Consider the following 20,064-nt stretch of genomic DNA (forward strand, 5'->3'; position numbering starts at 1 on the left):
TTAAAATAGCTGAATGAAATGTATTTTGCTAGTGAGTAATATCAGTGCTTTATGGGATTATTTTAACAGGTTCCCATTGCTCTCAGAGGCTGGATAGTATCAATAATCATTAAGGGGTCGTATGTGTTCACGTGTGAAATTAGTTATTGATATACAATATTTCGGCCACAATTACTAGTTTAAAAGCAGTTTTAGGATAGGACTCAATATGCCTCATCCATCCCTCAAAAGTATATAGCTAATTCGCAGTAATCCCAAAGAGAAGCCACGTGATGATTTGCGTTTGAAGAAAGGCGCTCACCATGGTGCTGAACACTGCACGTCCTCCACTTCAACGCACACAGTTGACATGGTTTCATAAATACTATAGTACATCTCCGTGTCCGCTTCCAGTAGGAGCGCTTTGCTTTAAATTTTTATTCGACTCTGCGGAAATGATCCCCCTAGGTGGCTATAGTTCTTGCAAGGAGCATCAGTATCAAACCTGCAAGTGCAAGGGATTTAGACAAGGAGGGGGCGGTGAGTGTAGAGAAGAGCGACAGCAAACGAGAGAGAGCGGGGAAGGGAGATAAAGTTATTGCAGCGACGTGTCTAAAAGCTCTGCTTATTAAAAAAATAAAGCTTCTCAACTCGTGCCTTGACAAAAGGATTCTATAGGAACAAAAAAAGAAGATGGATATCATTATGGAGAATACCTCTGAAATGGAATGTGTTGACCAGGGCGAGGCGCTTCACTCGGACAGTGCCTATGGGTCATCTGCGGTGGACACGGATACAGAGGACTGCCTGACTCCCCTCGAGATCACTTTCCCCTATAACGAGGACCTAATGCACAAGGTGATTAGGCTACTTTTTCACAACTTCACTTAACTTAGGCTAACTTAAAATCACCAAAGAGGCTGAACTCGCATAAGATATGCTAAATTTGCCAATTCTACTGGGGAAGCCTATCTCTATATACAGAATCTACCTTTTAAATTGTACTCTTTTATAAATATATATTTTAATATTTAAGTGTGTCTCTAATAGTATACAAGTAAACTTTTCTGTCTGCGTGAACAATGCCTTCATTATGTGACATGGGAGGTCCTACAACAGTCAGCATTCTAGTTGAGTGTATATTTCAGTTGTATGTGTAATATAGAGGTAATAATATCAAAGTTGGACTATGTAGGTAAGCAATTTGGAATGGTTGCGCATTGCAGGGACATCTCAGTGTGGGTTGACTGCTTGTGGAGAACCCATTCCCTTTGCCAGCTTCCATTCATCTCTCTCACCTGAATCAGCACCTGCCAGGTTTCAGGGGCCCTGGACAGCCAGGCTGACAGCTGTACATGTCCAATGGCAATGGGATTAAAAAAAAGATAGAACTTTGTCCTCCAGGTTGCATCATGAAAATGTAACCTGACTATCACTTTCTAACGTGGAATGTATGGTTGAACTGCTCCCCCTTTGTTTTTGTGAGCCACAGCAACACGCATACACCAGCAAGTGCCTACTCATAGGATGTATACTTTGACATAATTGACTGCATTTTTATTTGTACTTCATGTGAGGACACTTGGAAATTGAAGGGATATGTATCATGGTTGGGGTCAATTCCATTTAAATTCCAGTCAATTCAGGAAGTACACATAAATACAAATTCCAATTCTCTTCAATGCTTTTCAACGAGAAAAATGTGGTATTAGAATTGGAATATGGTTTACTTTCTGAATGGACTGGAATTAAAATGAAATTGACCCCAACCCTGATATGTATGCTTCCTGTATGTTCTCTGTTCCTTCCTATGTGTAATCGCATAGCCTTGATAGAACATCTTCCTGTTAAAGACCAAGGTTGCTTTTTAGGACATTAGCACTGATGCCAACGTTAAGTTATTCTAGAGAAATTTGCATCTTTAATGACTTTTTTTTACCTCAGGAAATATGTGGGTGTGTGGTGGAAGTAGATGGGCGGAAATGTCATGAAAGAAAGATGAGACTTGGGGCATGTTATTCGTTTACAGTTGGAGACCAAATTCACTTTAATGCCACATCATTTTTTTCACAATACACCCACTTATACTCATCAACATTGTTGGGGTAAATTGCTTTAGTAAGCAGCATCTAATATTAACTTCATACTTTTTCATATCACTTTATTTTTAGGGCAAGTATTTAAATTCATAGAAAGTATATATTATTTATCCATAGGCATCAAGTGTTATGCTAATAATTTGATCATTCTATAACAACTCCATTCCCCAAAGCAGCTAGATAAATCCAGCCCGCACGCCAACTGACTGAGAATACTCCAGTGTAGGAACAGAAAGTGCTTATGTTGAATGTTTCCATTTACCCTCTGTGTTACTTTTACAAACGATGCAGCGTAATGACTCAGTGGGGGTATGAGGACATCCCCAGAGGTAGATTCTCATTAACTGAAGGAAAACAACAACCTTTTGCTATATTAGAAAGAGAGAGATGTGCAGGGAGATGAGTGTTTCCTCTAGGTTGACAGAATCACATACCCTTCTAGTTTGTTTTTGACTTAGTTAATTGTGAGACATCTGTGGGGGGGTTATTCGTCTGGGTACCAGTCTGTTTATCTATCATTCCACTCCTTGCCACTCCTATCAGTTAAATAAAGGTTACATAAAAAATAAAGTTTTGCCAGAGACTGGCCTGTCACCAATCTCTACCTTCAATATGCAGCTGGAATTACGGCTGAGTTGCTCATTGGTTGTTGGAAGAAACGGAGTACACAGACAGGTACCCGGGTTAGGGGGTCATGCCTGATTAACTAAAACAACTCAGGGGGGAGTTGGTACTCTCTTACTACGAGAGCTTGTGTGTTGCTATGGTAAAAACATTGCTCCCCTGCCCCCTGTGGTATGCTACACCCCCACTTCCTCTACATTTTCCCAAACTCTCCCCACCCCCTGTTGCCCCCCCACATACAGACATTAAAGTTGGATGAGAATGACAAGAAATAGTAATGTAGTTATAGGTTGACAGTGGCTTCTGGTTGCTCAGGCCTTCACACAGGGTACACCCACGGTGTGTGTTTGTGCTTCGTGCGTCATCAGACGAAGCCGCAAGTCTGCGTCAGACTGTTGTTGGTGTTGTGACCGTGTATCCATGAATCCTATCCTTTCCTAAGCATCCACCCCACAATTAACCTTTGATAAAATATAAATAAAACTTGAAAATAATACAAAGAAATGTTATGGCACGTTATTCCAAAGCTTTCTATAAGTGAATTTTAAAGTCGCTTCAAAAGGTCTATTGGATGATTTGAGATTTTAAATCGATCTGATATTTTCAATCCCAGATTTGAAAAGGTCAACACTAATGTCAGCACGTATATCTAGTCCAGTCTCCAGACAGTATTCTGTAGGAAGAGAAAGAGTTCATCTGGGTGAAGACTAGAAATAATCTATTTTAGCTAAATCTACCATATCTGGTGAGACAGTAATGAAGAAATGAACATTTTCTTTGAGGCCTAAAAAATGAGAAAGTTGAGAAAGGGATGTGAGTGATTAGAGTGTTGGGGAGCTGAGTGGGCTGTGAGGCAGTGGGACCGCCTGCTGGGAGGTGATAAATGTCAACAAAAGAGGCGAAGAGCGTCTGCTGACTGCTGCCACGGAGCCCCAGGCTAGCCACACAACGCCAGCCACCAACCTGATAACCATAGCAACAGGGCCTTATTGATGCCCACGTGCAACGCTCCCCTCTCAAATCAACAGCAGATCCCCGTTGGGATGACGCATGACCCACAGCAATGGGAAATCATTCCTATCGTATAAGAGGACCCTCTCTCTCTCCATGTGTGTGTGTGCAGAGGTGCCTGGAGAAGTGGGTATACTCTAATTTTGCCAAACATTTCCCAAACGGCCTGGCCGGCGAAGGAAAGGCACCCTGTGTGAAAAATTCTATGAGAAACAGTGACATACACTCTGACTGACATAAAATGATCAATCCCATATTGATCTTTCACAGTCAGGTACCCAATCTGTACTGTGCAAGTAGGCTAATAGTAGGCCTACTATTGAAAGATAAATGAGGATGTCAACCGAGTAAGACATTTAGATTTGTTTGTGTAGATACCCTTTAATTCAAGTGTGCAGGCACCTAGCACTGTTGTTTGGTTAGTGGTGTTTCTGTAGCACATATAGCACACGATGGAGATCGCAAAACAAATGGCAATAATTGATGGAAATAATCATGATATCATTCTGATATCACTTTATGTTACGAGGCACGTCTTACCTTGCTTCAAAGTAGCCTATATAGCCAAAATCCCACCATAGAAACCTGGAGGTAATTCTGTTCTAAAGACTTCCTCTTATGCGTACTCCTGTTCTATTGGTTTTCTTTAAGCTTTCTTTCATTGTCTAGCAGCCAAAGGTATTATCCTAGTCATATTAGCAACCCATGATAGTTGTTACATCTTTAGATCTCCCCTCTTTCTAAATATAGGCCTACCGCTGTGTGCACATTGCTGCGCCTAAAATGTAAAGAAATAATAGTTGATCAACATTTTAAGCAAAACATTCAGATCTGTTCCATCAGACTTATTTATTGATACAGCATATACCTCCACTACACTACTTTGATATGCATCATGGGGATTAAGAAGGGAGTATACACAAGGCCCACTAAAAAATAAGTGGGTATACACCGTATACCTGCGTATACTCTCTACTACACCACTGTGTGTGTGTGTGTGTGTATAGCCTGCTGATGCGTGTTTGTCTGTGCTGTGTGTCATTGTGCAAGAGGTTTTTCAGTTGAGTGGGCAAGGAGAGATCTCTTAATGCTCCCTTTGGGGCACAAAGAGCATCGTCTTGAATCCAAGTAGCCATGGCTGACATGATGCTCAGGCTGCAGCTGCCTTATATCCCTGGTACATTCAGACTCATCCACTGCCATTTCCCTCCTCCCGCCAGGTATTTACCCAACTGACCTTAATAGCATCACATTATATTACACACATTATATGGCATCAGGCAAGAGCATGTTCCGCACTGTAAGCAACAGATGCACATATACAGTAGGGTACGCTACACCCACTCATGGTACAGGCCTATAGATGAGCAGTGTGCTGTGCTGTTCTGTACTGTGCTAAAAAAAAGGCGCTATCTAGAAAGTAAAATGGTTTTTCGGCTGTCCCCATAGGAGAACCATTTGAAGAACCCTTTTTGGTTCCAGGTAGAACCCTTTTGGGTTCCACATAGGACCCTTTCCATGGAGGGTTCTACAAAAAATAGTTCCAAAATGGTTCTTCGTGGAACCAAAAAGGGTTATGCTATGGGGGCAGCCTGAGAACCCTTTTTATAAGAGTGCACTATGCTGTTCTGTGTAGTGCTGTGCTGTGTAGTGCTGTGCTGTGGCTAACCTGCTCTCTGTTCTTCCTGCTATCAACAGACCATCATGGTGGGAGACAGCGGCGTGGGGAAGACCTCTCTGCTGGTCCAGTATGACCAAGGCAAGTTCATACCCGGCTCCTTCTCTGCCACTGTGGGCATCGGCTTCACGGTGAGTCACTGCGTTATTGTCTGCCATGAAACATAGGGGACAAGTGACCACGAAGGACCACATCACTTTGTTACTGGGATTGATGGGACAACAAATGTCTTCCCTTCCAGGGTCCCTAAATGCTGTTGTCTGAGGTGCCAATCATCTTCCTCTTTCTGCAATCATAATGATCTTTAGCACACAGTTGGGTGTTGCTAGAAAGCGGGTGTATGATTACAGTTAATGTTGCACCAGTTGGTCTGTTCCCTGATGGATAGCTGTGTTTCACAGATGTATCACCCACTGTTGTGAATGTGAACTGGAGTGATTGATTGTCTGCATATACAGTCTACATTATCACTGTGGTGATGTATGGTGAGCTTCCATTCACAGAGAAAATTAAAGAAAGAAAGAAAGAAAGAAAGAAAGAAAGAAAGAAAGAAAGAAAGAAAGAAAGAAAGAAAGAAAGAAAGAGACTGTAAAAGATATAAAACTCAGGGTGATGCTATTTTCAGAAATAGACCTGACTGTTTTGTGCTGTGACAGACAGTGATGACGAAGGCTTTGTTTGTCTGAAGGCATATAAGCCACACAAAAGTAATGCAGAAAACGGACACACAAAGCTGCTTACCTTGGAGATACGAAAAATGCTTTGTCATACAGTAAGAGGTTGTGACGAAAATGCAGTGGGAATAAAAAGGTTTGGTTGCACTTGCAGAAACCTTTATTGTACTAGGTGGATAGAACATTAACCAAGGTTCTCCAGTCTTTCTGTCTGCCTGTTTGTCTGTCTGTCTGTCTGAGCCCACAACTGTCTGTAATGTGAAGTGATGGAGCTAGAGAGAGAGACACCCACAAACATCTCTTTTTCTCGTCTCTCTCTTTTGAACACTGGGGGGAGACAAACTCTTAGTCCAAGATTTAGCTGGTATCCATCCACATGATCATACATGGCTTGGCAATTAGGAGAACATTTTTGACATTATGTCATGTCAATTAAGTGAAATCAAATGAGATTCTCATATGAACACGGTCTGTTTATAGTGTATTTTCTCAAGGCTACAAACATCCTTTGAAAAGTAGACATTGGTGAGGAAAGCCCACCTACCTGACATGTTGTGGATTCAATTGTAGGAATTTTTCAGAATTCTGAAATCACTGGAATAGCATTAATTTAAGATTGAAACCGAAAAGTGTATTTTTCAGTAGCAACATGTTGACAGACGTTTTTTGTCGTTCGCTGAACTCCTCCTCTTTCATGATCAACGAGTTCAGTACCACCTGTGACTAATAACTCGTGCCATCACTGCCTGTTGCGTCCGTGGCTCGTTTGAAGACCTAGTTGTTTTCATTTATGAAAATGACAAAAAACGGCCTCATTTCATAGGCCTAAATAACATTATCTTCATTGGACAAATGACAATAGCAACGTCGTTTAATCTGCCAACGCGTAAAGAATGATGCGGATCCGTTCCAACGTTCTGCATAAATGAGAAATGTTTCCGCATATCGATCATATTTTCTTCACGAATGTAGCCGCGTCCTCAAGAGAATCCCCCTTTAAGTTTTAAACAAGACTCTATGATTGGCATTAGTTGATTCAGCGTCAATAAATTGTTCTTAGAAAGCGCTGGGTGGTTTTGGACAACGCTAAATGACTGCCGATGGACTCATTGCTCGTGTTAACTGGTTTTGAGTCACTGGCATCTCGGGAGGAACGTCGCGCTGACAGATCTCCGTGATACTGTGGTCATAGTCATTGCGATGTCCACAAAGAAGGCATCGTTGAAGGAGAAAGAGACTAAAAACGGAACATCAAAATATGTGTTGGAGAGATGCGCCTCGGTTTGCGAGTATTTTGATATTGCCTTCAAGGTCTGTATTAGGCTATTCTTATTATTGGGATATATATTATTAGGCTATGTTATGTGCTTAACAATATTATGCTTATGATCATGTTATGGCGCTGCCTGCTGGTATTAATATTGACTGTAGCCTAATTGCGATGCTTCACTGGTGGTACAGGTGTCCATCTCTCAAACAAATTAAGGAAAATCTATTAAAATACAGTAGCCTGTCTACTCTGCACACCAGTACACTCTTATTAAAAAGGCTGTCCTCATAGAAGAACCCCTTTTGTTCCAGGTGAAACCGTTTTTTGTTCCATGTAGAACCCTCTGTGGAAAAGGTTCTAAACTCAGCAAAAAAAGAAACGTCTCTCACTGTCAACTGCATTTATTTTCAGCAAACTTAACATGTGTAAATATTTGTTTGAATATAAGAATAAACAACTGAGACATAAACTGAACAAGTTCCACTGACCTGTGACTAACAGAAATGGAATTATGTGTCCCTGAACAAAGTGGGGGTCAAAATCAAAAGTAACAGAAAAAAAGTGACATTGCAATTTATTGCCCTGGCCACATCTGCAGTCCTCATGCCTCCTTGCAGCATGCCTAAGGCACGTTCACGCAGATGAGCAGGGACCCTGAGCATCTTTCTTTTGGTGTTTTTCAGAGTCAGTAGGAAGGCCTCTTTAGTGTCCTAAGTTTTCATAACTGTGACCTTAATTGCTCGCCGTCTGTAAGCTGTTAGTGTCTTAACGACCGTTCCACAGGTGCATGGTCATTAATTGAACAAGCATGGGAAACAGTGTTTAAACCCTTTACAACGAAGATCTGCGAAGTTATTTGGATTTTTACTAATTATTTTTGAAAGACAGGGTCCTGAAAAAGGAACTTTTCATTTTTTGCTGAGTTTACATGGAACCCAAAACGGGTATACCTGGAACCAACAAGGTTTCTTCATAGGATTCTCCAATCAGGACAGCCAAAGAACCCTTTTAGGTTCTAGATAGCACCTTTTTTTTAAGAGGGTAGCCCTTGCTTTTGTGAAGTTTCCCCTTTAATGTAGCACAATATACCACTATGGAATAAGAACAGCTGTTATCATTGTGGCAAGCTTCTATTCTGTTTACATTACTCTTAATTACCACACCAGTATCAATTATGTGCCTTAACACACACCAGTGCCCCCCTATTTCACCCCTCCCTTATGGATAATGTCAGTGGTGGAAAAAGTACTCAACAGTCATACTTGAGTAAAAGTAAAGATACCTTAATAGAAAATGACTCAAGTAAAAGTGAAAGTCACTCGGTAAAATACTTCTGAAGTAAAAGTCTAAAAGTATTTGGTTTTAAATATACTTAAGTACATTTGAGCAATTCCATTTACTTTTGATTCTTAAGTATCAAAAGTAAAAGTATAAACCAGAGGGAGGACACAATTAAATGTTTTTAGTTTTTATTGACGGATAGCCAGGGGCGCACTCCAACACTCAGATATAATTTACAAATGAAGCATTTGTGTTTAGTGAGTCCTACAGATCAGAGGCAGTTTGGATGACCAGTGATGTTCTCTTGATAAGTGTGTGAATTGGACCATTTACCTATCAAAATGTAACGAGTACTTTTGGGTGTCGGAAAATGTATCGAGTAAAAAGTACATTATTTTCTTTAGGAATGTAGTGAAGTAAAAATTGGCAAAAATATAAATAGTAAAGTACAGATACCCAAAAAACTACTTGAGTACTTTACACAACTGGATAATGTATCCAATGTGACACAGGTTAATTTGATATGAATCACTCTATTCAGTCCTCCCATTCTTAGTGATATCTAAATATTGTCTCAAGGAAGAATGTAGCACTTGGTAATACAGGTTAACTGCATACCACGTAATAGTACATTTCTCTGCAAATCTTAGGGGGAAAAGTCCATGTTATTGTATTTAAAATGTAATTACAGTAAAGGTGCATATTGTTACATTGTACTTTTAATCATGAGCGTTTGGGGATTGATCAGAATCAGGAGTGGTTAATAGACCAAGCAGAAGTACAACAGGTCATTCACATAGTCAAGTAGTTTCACATCAGTCCCATGATGGTTTGTGCAAATATGATCTCTCATACATATCCACTCAGCTGTTTTACTGCAGAACACTACTCATGTTTAAATTAATAAGGGTAAGTCCCACACATCAACCACATCATTTAGTCTACAACCTTATAAAGATGAACTCAACGGATGGATAAAATATCCAAACTAAACCAGGCGCCCAATAAATAACCAGGAAGTGCAGATGAGGCTAAAACAACAAGAACATTTTGCAGTAGGATCATGAGTCAGTGCTTTGACACTTAACACTAGTCATCATGATGTCGTGAAATTCTAGTTCTATAATTTTCACTTCTCATGGATGCACAGCATCATGAAATAATCAACAGATGACTTTCAGAAAGTAATTTGCATATGAACCAGTTGAACTCTACGATCCATCTCTTAACACCAAACATTGTTCAGTGAAAGCTTGTTTGGAGTTATTACCATTCTTCTGGTCATGTGAGGGTTGATGTCAGTGTGTTGGGCCCAGGTATGACCCCTAATCCCTCTCTCTGACCTCTGGCTGTGACGCCTCTCTAGGTGATGCTGCTGGGAGACTCTGCAGTGGGGAAGACGTGTGTGCTGGTGCGCTTTAAAGACGGGGCCTTTTTGGGAGGCAACTTCATAGCCACCGTGGGAATAGACTTTAGGGTGAGAGAGATGTCAGTAGAGTGGGGTCAACTCAGGATGGAAGGTTCTTTGTGTCTATACATTCATCATGTAGACATTGTCTGCTGTTTTTCTGTTCTTTCTCATTTCTAAATGGTCTATTTACAAGATAAACGCTAGAATGTTGAAGAATCCATACATCAAATATTTTCCCATCCTATTTAAGTTAAATCTGTAAATCCAATAACCACTTTAAAGTGTTTTCATGCAGTGATGGCTCAAAATGTACTAACCCTTTCACAAATCAGTCAAGTCCATAGAGCACTTCTGCTACTGTGCCACATATGGCTCCAGAATCATTGTTTTCAGCCTGGAGGAGCTGTACTTTATGTTACCCCCACAAACGATGCTCTGTCACAAGCAGCTCTCATGTGGAGGACAGATTTCCATAGCTACCAACCAGCTGCTGGAGAGACAGAGAGAAAAAGATAGAGAAAATGAGTTAGAGATGGGGAAAAAGAGAGAATATGGACAGAAAGAAAGACTCTTGCACCAGTGGATTTGGTCCCGCTCCCCCTCCAAAGAAAACAATCTAATGGCTGGTAAAAAGGCGGTTTTGGAGGAAATGATGTTGCATTAAGGCAGAGTACTGTATTACCACTCAGTGTTGATGGTGTAGACATTAGGACTGCCTGGGATGGGAGTACAACATGGATAGGGATGTGTGGAGCTTTTATGTAGACAAATGGAGATAATTTTATCCATGCTTGTGCAACAGGTAATAACTATTCATGAGATTCATAAATAAGTGCATTATAACCATGAGTTGTGTGTAGTGACCACCCACGGCTACTTGCATTGCATCTGTATTGAACAGAAGATCATAAAGCGAGATGATTTTGAGACTGATACATGATCAGTCAATATGTTCCTTGCTGAGCCTCCAGCTATACCAGTCAATACTCTGTGTGGATGGGAAGACTGCTCTGACTAGCTCTAACGTGGCAGGGCTATTTTGGCCCTGCTTCCTTGTAGCAGTTACTCAGCATGCAGGCTTGTCAATCTGCGTAATAATTGGAGGGAAAAATGGAAACCCATGGCAACTAATTCAGGGGTTGGACCATGTCCGTTCGGCCAAGGTGGAAGTCTCAATGGGTGGTGACTCCCATTGAGAGGGCCCATTTTAGAAGATTGGACTCACTTCAGAGAGAGTGTGTGTCTGTCACAGTGTGCTCACAGGAAAGGCAGGGGCTTGACAGTACCCGGGCACTGATAGTGGAGTAATGAGGTTAGCTTAGAGGAAGTGATTTGTAGCATTCACTTCCTTCATTTCAACATTGTTGCTTGTGTCATGTTTTCACTTAGTGACTTTCCTCCTGTTTTCCCCTGAAATACAAACAGGAAGTTTAAAAGGCCAGGTTGAGGTTAACTGGTTCAGTTACCTGCATAATAATGACACCTACACAGCCGACTGACCTTACAACAAGCTGTTATTGGTTGACCTTTAGAATGTGTATCATTGGGTTTGTTCGTGAGTGTATGTGTGGGTGGGTGGGTGGGTGTATGTACGTATTTGGGACTTAGTTTAGAAGGGACACATCATTTCACATGACTTAGGCATCTTATTCCTTCTCAATCTTCCATATTCTTTCTATACTCCCTCGAAGAGCATTTTTCACAATATATGTTTTTCACTTGGAAGCATCTTATTCCTCCTCAATCTTCCATATTCCTTCTATATTGTCTTGAAGAGCACCTTTCACAAGATATGTTTTTCACTAATCCATATCCGTAGCTAATATTCTTTTTTTCACTCATGACTATTTTAGAATCCTGCCTATACAGGAAATCACATGGCGTCCCTGACAGCCACAGGAAATTAGCGGGGGAGTGAGTTGTTATTTTGCCAGTCTTCTTTCTCACTATCGCGCAATTAAGTCTAATTCCAGGACCTCTGTAGTGTGGGTGTAGCAATTGGCTTTCTTTGCCTGCCTCTGAAGCTTCTCTTAGTTTTCATGTTGTCTGCATGAGTCTATATAGCAGTGGCGATTTTAGCATGTAAATCTTGGTACCCCCCCCTCCAAAAAAAGTGGGATGCATGCCATCAAAGCCATAACACAACACTAAACACTACATGAATTGCACTATAACGGTGACAAACGGTGCCCACAAACTGTTAGGGCCTACATCTTACCACTGCTACACCTGGCTTTCAGCGGAGCCTTGTCTGGCAGCGAAACAGTTTATTCAGCCTCATTTACTGCCTTTTAAAAAGACATGGCTGACTTGCTTAAACAAATGTGGTTTCTACTGACAAATGAGATGTACAAACTATGGCATAAGGGGCAATCCGTAATTCCGATTAAGATGTTAATGAGCAAGTGATGACAGACGTAGTCAATATAACTATTTGTTCAGTTCTTTTGAAATGTACAGCGACAGAATTCAGAACATGGGCCATTCTTACAGTGTTCTCCCTGTACACGTCAGAACCGTAGGATTTAAAAAAGGGGGGCATATAAACAGACAATGAAAGCTTTTACAACATTCGATGATTACAGTTCTCTAAAACAGGTTATAGGCTATATGTGCACCACCAAGTTAGAACAGTAGGCGAAATTAAGAGGTGAAAGTAGACCAAATTATTAGGGTGAGGCACATTGAACACCATTTGGGTGAAAGCTGTACAAAACAGTAGCCAAACAAGCACACACCGGGCCATGAATGATGTGTTTACAATACCACGTTGGTGAAAATACACCAAATGATTATGGTGAGGCACATGGGTTACTAACAGGTTACTACACATAAAACACTTAGTATTACTTTCTTAGCTACAGTCTGCCAAAATAACATGCAAAACAGGCAAGCCCCCCCCAAAAACAGAAATATATATATATATATATATATATATATATATATATATATATATATGTTTTGCAAAAAAGGTGGGGCTCACAGGCCCACCTGCACTGAATGACGCCACCGCTATACAGAATGCTGTGCCATTTCCGGTCTGTTTGTTCTTTAGAATATTCTTGCTTTCTGAAGCTTCTTAATATTTAAATACTTGTGATTGTTTTGTTTGAGTCTCTATTATGCAAAAATATCCCCATAGACAGTCCTGTGGTTAACTGTTTCCTCTCCTCAGAATAAAGTTGTGACGGTGGACAACGCTAAGGTCAAACTCCAGGTGAGAGAGCAGGGACCTCTACACCCAACATTGATACCACTATTCCTGTGATCTTATCCCTACCAGTCTAATTCATTAAACCACAGTATCATAATATTACACAGTGGGCAGTGGCGTATGTGGTCAACACGCAAGTGTCCCTATGTAGCTTATCTATTGCAAATACGTTATCATATCCTGTTTTATTGACAATGCTGGCTGAGAGGTGCCAAACATTTAAATTCCTTCGGTGGGTTTTGTCTGAGCAGCACACCACCCTGCATTGCAATGCTGGCTTGCCTCTGAAGCTAAGCAGGGTTGGTCCCTGAATGGGAGACCAGATGCTGCTGGAAGTGGTGTTGGAGGGCCAGTAGGAGGCACTCTTTCCTCTGGTCTAAAACAAAAAGATTCCAGGGCAGTGATTGGGGACATTTCCCTGTGTAGGGTGCTGTCTTTTGGATGGGATATAAAACGGGTGTCATCCGATTCTCTGTGGTCACTAAAGATCACATGCCACTTATCGTAAGATTAGGGGTATTAACCTCAGTGTCCTGGCTAAATTCCCAATCTGGCCGTCATACCATCATGGCTACCTAATCATCCCCATCTTCCAATTGGCTCATTCATCCCCCTCCTCTTCCATGTAACTATTCCCCAGGTAATTTCTGTAAATGAGAATGTGTTCTCAATCAACTTACCTGGTAAAATAAATAAGCCACTTGACTATTCTAATGTATTACACTGTAAAATATATTGATAATTAATTTCACGTATTTCCCATTATGACTTGCATGCTCATTGCTTCCTGTGGTTGGGATATTGTCCCGTTTTCCAGATTTATTACATTGTTATAATTCATTTGTTTCACCTCTTTCTCCCAGATCTGGGATACTGCAGGACAGGAGAGATTCCGCAGTGTCACGCACGCCTACTACAGAGACGCACAGGGTAATCTCTGCTCTATTAAAACACTTCCTGGTTGTGTGTGTTGTAGAATGCTAAGAACATGTGGCTGTGTGAGACTCTGCCTTTCTCTCCTCAGCCCTCCTCCTGCTCTATGACATCACCAGCAAGTCATCCTTTGACAACATCAGGGTGAGAAACCTATCATGTCACTCTTCCTTCTTATCTCCTCATGTCTTCTCATAAGCCCCCTTTTAGAGGAAGAACCCAGAATTAATTTGACATGCCAAGTAATATATGACCTCCACATTACATTACTGAAGTGACCTCCACAATGACATTTCATGACATTTCCAAGAAGCCATTTTTTAAGTTTTTCGAAGGTTTGGGGATAAGAGGAAGTGCAGCTCAGAATGGCAGAATGGAGAATTGTTACCAAAGCAGCAGAGCAGAGAAATGTATTACGTTTTTGTAGAGAGGGTCTCCTTTAGCACTGACATTTTTACTGACTAATCTCCGTTTTAAATTTCTCTCTCCCCCCCCTCCCATATAGGCCTGGCTGACTGAAATTCACGAGTATGCTCAGAAGGATGTGGTCATCATGTTGCTCGGCAACAAGGTGTGAGCTATACATCCTTTTGGTTTTGTAGAGTGTACCAAGAGAAGTCATCATACCAAAAGTAACAATAAGATCACAACACACACAGAAACATATTTGTCTCTGCTATTGACTTTGTAGCCTAATTACACATGTACGCACACAGAGTCTCAGCCTCTGAGTTTATATTGAAGCTGAATTAGAACGTTACTAGTGAATACATGTGTTGTGATGATTTCAAATAGAACTGGTGGCATCTCCAGTTCAACAGCACCCATAGATCATGTGCCCCCTCTGGCGGTGCTACTACAGAGACACTGGGTCATTGCTGTCACGTTCCCCCAGACATACAGTGCCTTGCGAAAGTATTCGCCCCCCTTGAACTTTGCGACCTTTTGCCACATTTCAGGCTTCAAACATAAATATATAAAACTGTATTTTTTGTGAATAATCAACAACAAGTGGGACACAATCATGAAGTGGAACGACATTTATTGGATATTTCAAACTTTTTTAACAAATCAAAAACTGAAAAATTGGGCGTGCAAAATTATTCAGCCCCTTTACTTTCAGTGCAGCAAACTCTCTCCAGAAGTTCAGTGAGGATCTCTGAATGATCCAATGTTGACCTAAATGACTAATGATGATAAATACAATCCACCTGTGTGTAATCAAGTCTCCGTATAAATGCACCTGCACTGTGATAGTCTCAGAGGTCCGTTAAAAGCGCAGAGAGCATCATGATGAACAAGGAACACACCAGGCAGGTCCGAGATACTGTTGTGAAGAAGTTTAAAGCCGGATTTGGATACAAAAAGATTTCCCAAGCTTTAAACATCCCAAGGAGCACTGTGCAAGCGATAATATTGAAATGGAAGAAGTATCAGACCACTGCAAATCTACCAAGACCTGGCCGTCCCTCTAAACTTTCAGCTCATACAAGGAGAAGACTGATCAGAGATGCAGCCAAGAGGCCCATGATCACTCTGGATGAACTGCAGAGATCTACAGCTGAGGTGGGAGACTCTGTCCATAGGACAACAATCAGTCATATATTGCACAAATCTGGCCTTTATGGAAGAGTGGCAAGAAGAAAGCCATTTCTTAAAGATTTCCATAAAAAGTGTCGTTTAAAGTTTGCCACAAGCCACCTGGGAGACACACCAAACATGTGGAAGAAGGTGCTCTGTTCAGATGAAGCCAAAATTGAACTTTTTGGCAACAATGCAAAACGTTATGTTTGGCGTAAAAGCAACACAGCTCATCACCCTGAACACACCATCCCCACTGTCAAACATGGTGGTGGCAGCATCATGGTTTGGGCCTACTTTTCTTCAGCAGGGACAGGGAAGATGGTTAAAATTGATGGGAAGATGGATGGAGCCAAATACAGGACCATTCTGGAAGAAAACCTGATGGAGTCTGCAAAAGACCTGAGACTGGGACGGAGATTTGTCTTCCAAAACATAAAGCAAAATCTACAATGGAATGGTTCAAAAATAAACATATCCAGGTGTTAGAATGGCCAAGTCAAAGTCCAGACCTGAATCCAATCGAGAATCTGTGGAAAGAACTGAAAACTGCTGTTCACAAATGCTCTCCATCCAACCTCACTGAGCTCGAGCTGTTTTGCAAGGAGGAATGGGAAAAAAATCCAGTCTCTCGATGTGCAAAACTGATAGAGACATACCCCAAGCGACTTACAGCTGTAATCACAGCAAAAGGTGGCGCTACAAAGGATTAACTTAAGGGGGCTGAATAATTTTGCACGCCCAATTTTTCAGTTTTTGATTTGTTTAAAAAGTTTGAAATATCCAATAAATGTCGTTCCACTTCATGATTGTGTCCCACTTGTTGTTGATTCTTCACAAAAAAATACAGTTTTATATCTTTATGTTTGAAGCCTGAAATGTGGCAAAAGGTCGCAAAGTTCAAGGGGGCCGAATACTTTCGCAAGGCACTGTAATTTATTCCCAGAGCTGGGGAGAGCAACAAGACAGGGAACATTTCTCTCTCTGAGCAATGTTTGTCCTGTGGTCAGAGACTCAGAGGCAGCCTGGAGACTGCCCTGGGAACTGCTGTGGCTTGTGTGGGCTGATGTAGTGGTGCCTCTCTGGATCTAATGGACTAAGTGTGTCCATGACTCTCCTCTGCTCTGTCCAAACAGACGGACATGGCCGGAGAGAGGGTCATCAAGCGTGAGGAGGGAGAGAAGCTGGCCAAGGTAAGAGACAAGGCCCACTTAAGGGTTTGCTCCACTCTCCTACCGCAAAACACCAAGTAGCCTCTTCAAAAGCAACTGTACAGCACTGTGAAATGAAAACAGGCTTGAAATGTTGATTTTACATACTGTACTTGTGAACTGATGTTCCCTCAAGTGATTGAGAGATGTATCACTGAGTGTTTGGTAGTGAGTTCATTCATACGATGAATGTGGTGTACTTGAGTAGTGCCATTAAAAGCCCTGGATGCTTTTCAGGAATATGGAGTCCCTTTCATGGAGACCAGTGCCAAGACTGGAGTCAACGTAGAGCTGGCCTTCCTGGCTGTAGCAAAGTAAGTCACGACTCATGTTATTTCTAAATGAAAGTTGCACTGTAAGTGAAAGGGCAAAGACCTATTGCCCAATTATGTTCCTCATCTCTCCTTCTCTTTCCCTTATGTTTTCAATTTCTCTGCTCTGCACTGCTCCATCTCACTCTCTCGCTCTCTCTCTCTCTCGCGCGCTCTCGCTCGCTCTGCCAGGGAGTTGAAGCACAGAGCTGCCCAGCAGCCCAACGAGCCCAAGTTCCAGATCCATGAATACATTGCGTCTGAGAAGCAGAAGTCTGGCTGCTGTGGTGGCTACATGTAGCTGAACCTCTCACCAACTGTTACACCACACCAGGCCACAGTGGGAGAGGAGCGAGAGAGATACAAACATCTACGGAGGGAGGGAGGGAAATAAAGAGAGAGACATAGCAGTAGAGAGACAGTCCCCCTAAAATAACATCATCCGATAGCGAGTAGTCAAAAAGAGCAGAGCAACCACATTATGAAAAAGAGGGCACCTGGTCTGCTCACCACCTACTTGGAAAGCCTATAGCAACTAGACAACCCTCATTCTACCCCGATCAGGAGAAAAACCATGTCAGTGTTTTCAGTTGGATAGAAATCCTTTAGCAGTGTATTTAAAATGTGAATTTATATTTGAAACATGCTCAGATCATTGAGTTCATGTGTATCACATGCTGCAGCCTGTCAGCCTTACTCATTATTGTCATAAGGAAGGATTGGAAATCCAAATGGAATTTCTTGCCCCAATATCGCCATATTTACAAAGAAATTAAGAAATGATCTGATCACTTTAAGTAAAGATGTTAGCTGGAATAAAATAAAGATTTTTTTGGGGGCTCACGGCTTCATATGTTTCACCACATTCTATTCAGGACTAAATGCCATTATACATGTTGTACGAGGAGTACCCTCTACTACTGCGGTGTCATACACAGCGTGTCCCAGATGCGGCCTCTTCCAGTTAAAATATGTCTAATGACAGTCATTTTGTAATTATACTCCAAATTAAAATTATTTTCTGAAATGTTGTGGTCAAATGTTAATTGAGGTGGTGGTCAGAAGTTCCAGCATGAGTTTTTTGATTTGCTTTTAAACGTGCCATCCACCAATGAGAGAGCTCCCTCAGACACTGTTGTTGTGGAGCCTCTATCAGTCATCATTAATGGATGTTATTGTTGTGTCTCTACTGTACATGGGTTGTTCATGGGTTGCATTGTGTAAAATGTTCCTTTGTATTTGGTTCATTATGAATGTTTGCTTATTGAATTTGCTTGATGTCACAATTATTGTCACTCTCTGTGGAGGTGTCACATTGATCACAAAGTGCCATGGAAAAGTGCTTTGTTATCGTACAGTATATAAAAACTATTTTTTGTAATGAAGATGGTGGTGTTTTAGCAGTGTGTGTTTGTTCTTTGAGTCTCTGGGGAGGGGGAAATAGGTCAGGGTTTCCCCACTGGTGGTTTTATTTGACCCCCCCCCCCCCCCCCCCCCAAGTTTTCTGAGCAAAAAAAAATATATATATACAGTACAAGTCAAATGTTTGAAAAAGTAAATGACTGACAGTGTCACCAGCAAAGCACCCCCACACCATCACACCTCCTCCATGCTTCATGGTGGGAACCATACATGCGGAGATCATCTGTTCACCTAATCTGCGTCTCACAGAGATACAGTGGTTGGAAACAAAAATCGCAAATTTGGACTCATCAGACCAAAGGACAGATTTCCACCGGTCTAATGTCCATTGCTCATGTTTCTTGGCCCAAGCAAGTCTCTTCTTCTTATTGGTGTCCTTTAGTAGGGGTTTCTTTGCAGCAATTTGACCATGAAGGCCTGTTTCACGCAGTCTCTGAACAGTTTATGTTGAGATGTGTCTGTTACTTGAACTCTATGAAGCATTTATTTGGGCTGCAATTTATGAGGCTGGTAACTCTGAACTTATACTCTGCAGCAGAGGTAACTGAGTCTTCCTTTCCTGTGGTGGTCCTCATGAGAGCCAGTTTCCTTACAGCGCTTGATCGGTTTAGCGACTGCACTTGAAGAAACTTTCAAAGTTCTTGAAATTTTCTGCATTGACTGACCTTTATGTTTTAAATAATGATGCACTGTCATTTCTCCATGCTTATTTTAGCTGTTCTTGCCATAATATAACCTTGGTCTTTTAACAAATAGGGCTATCTTCTGTATACCACTCCTACCTTGTCACAATGCAACTGATTGGCTCAAATGCATTAAGAGGTAAAGAAATTCAACAAATTAACTTTTAATAAGGCACACCTGTTAATTGAAATGCATTCCAGGAGATACCTCATGAAGGTGGTTGAGATTCTTCCGTTGGCATTTAGGAGTACACCACATCAGTCCCTGGCTTCATCAATAAGTGCATCGATGACGTCGTCCCCACAGTGACTGTACGTACATACCCCAACCAGAAGTAATTGATTACAGGCAACATCCGCACTGAACTAAAGGGTAGAGCTGCCACTTTGAAGGAGTGGGACTCTAACCCAGACACTTATAAGAAACTCTGGTATGCCCTCCGATGAACCATCAAACAGGCAAAGCGTCAATACAGGACTAAGATTGAATCATACTACACTGGCTCCTATGCTCGTCGGATGTGGCAGGGCTTGCAAATTATTACAGACTACAAAGGGAAGCACAGCCGCGAGCTGCCCAGTGACACAAGCCTACCAGATGAGCTAAATTATTTCTATGCTCGCTTCGAGGCTAGCAACACTGAAGCATGCATGAGAGCATCAGCTGTTCCGGACTACTGTG

General features: G+C 41.6%; 2 protein-coding genes across 2 annotated transcripts; both read left to right on the forward strand.

The window, feature by feature from the left end:
* Nucleotides 1–372: 372 nt before the first annotated feature.
* LOC135564670 (uncharacterized) lies at nucleotides 373–5,893 on the forward strand. The gene is made up of 2 exons (XM_065010224.1): nucleotides 373–837; nucleotides 5,412–5,893. Exons 1-2 carry the CDS (start codon nucleotides 673–675, stop codon nucleotides 5,556–5,558), a joined length of 312 nt encoding a protein of 103 aa, XP_064866296.1. The 5' UTR covers nucleotides 373–672; the 3' UTR covers nucleotides 5,559–5,893.
* Nucleotides 5,894–6,784: 891 nt separating this feature from the next.
* On the forward strand, nucleotides 6,785–18,662 carry LOC115110689 (ras-related protein Rab-37-like). The gene is made up of 9 exons (XM_029636544.2): nucleotides 6,785–7,376; nucleotides 9,983–10,093; nucleotides 13,203–13,244; nucleotides 14,105–14,171; nucleotides 14,266–14,318; nucleotides 14,680–14,745; nucleotides 16,892–16,948; nucleotides 17,204–17,280; nucleotides 17,470–18,662. The coding sequence occupies exons 1-9, from the start codon at nucleotides 7,266–7,268 to the stop codon at nucleotides 17,576–17,578; spliced, it is 693 nt and encodes a 230-aa protein (XP_029492404.1). The 5' UTR covers nucleotides 6,785–7,265; the 3' UTR covers nucleotides 17,579–18,662.
* Nucleotides 18,663–20,064: the final 1,402 nt, after the last annotated feature.

Source organism: Oncorhynchus nerka, linkage group LG26 (assembly GCF_034236695.1).
Source record: "Oncorhynchus nerka isolate Pitt River linkage group LG26, Oner_Uvic_2.0, whole genome shotgun sequence".
Classification (NCBI taxonomy): Eukaryota; Metazoa; Chordata; class Actinopteri; order Salmoniformes; family Salmonidae; genus Oncorhynchus; species Oncorhynchus nerka.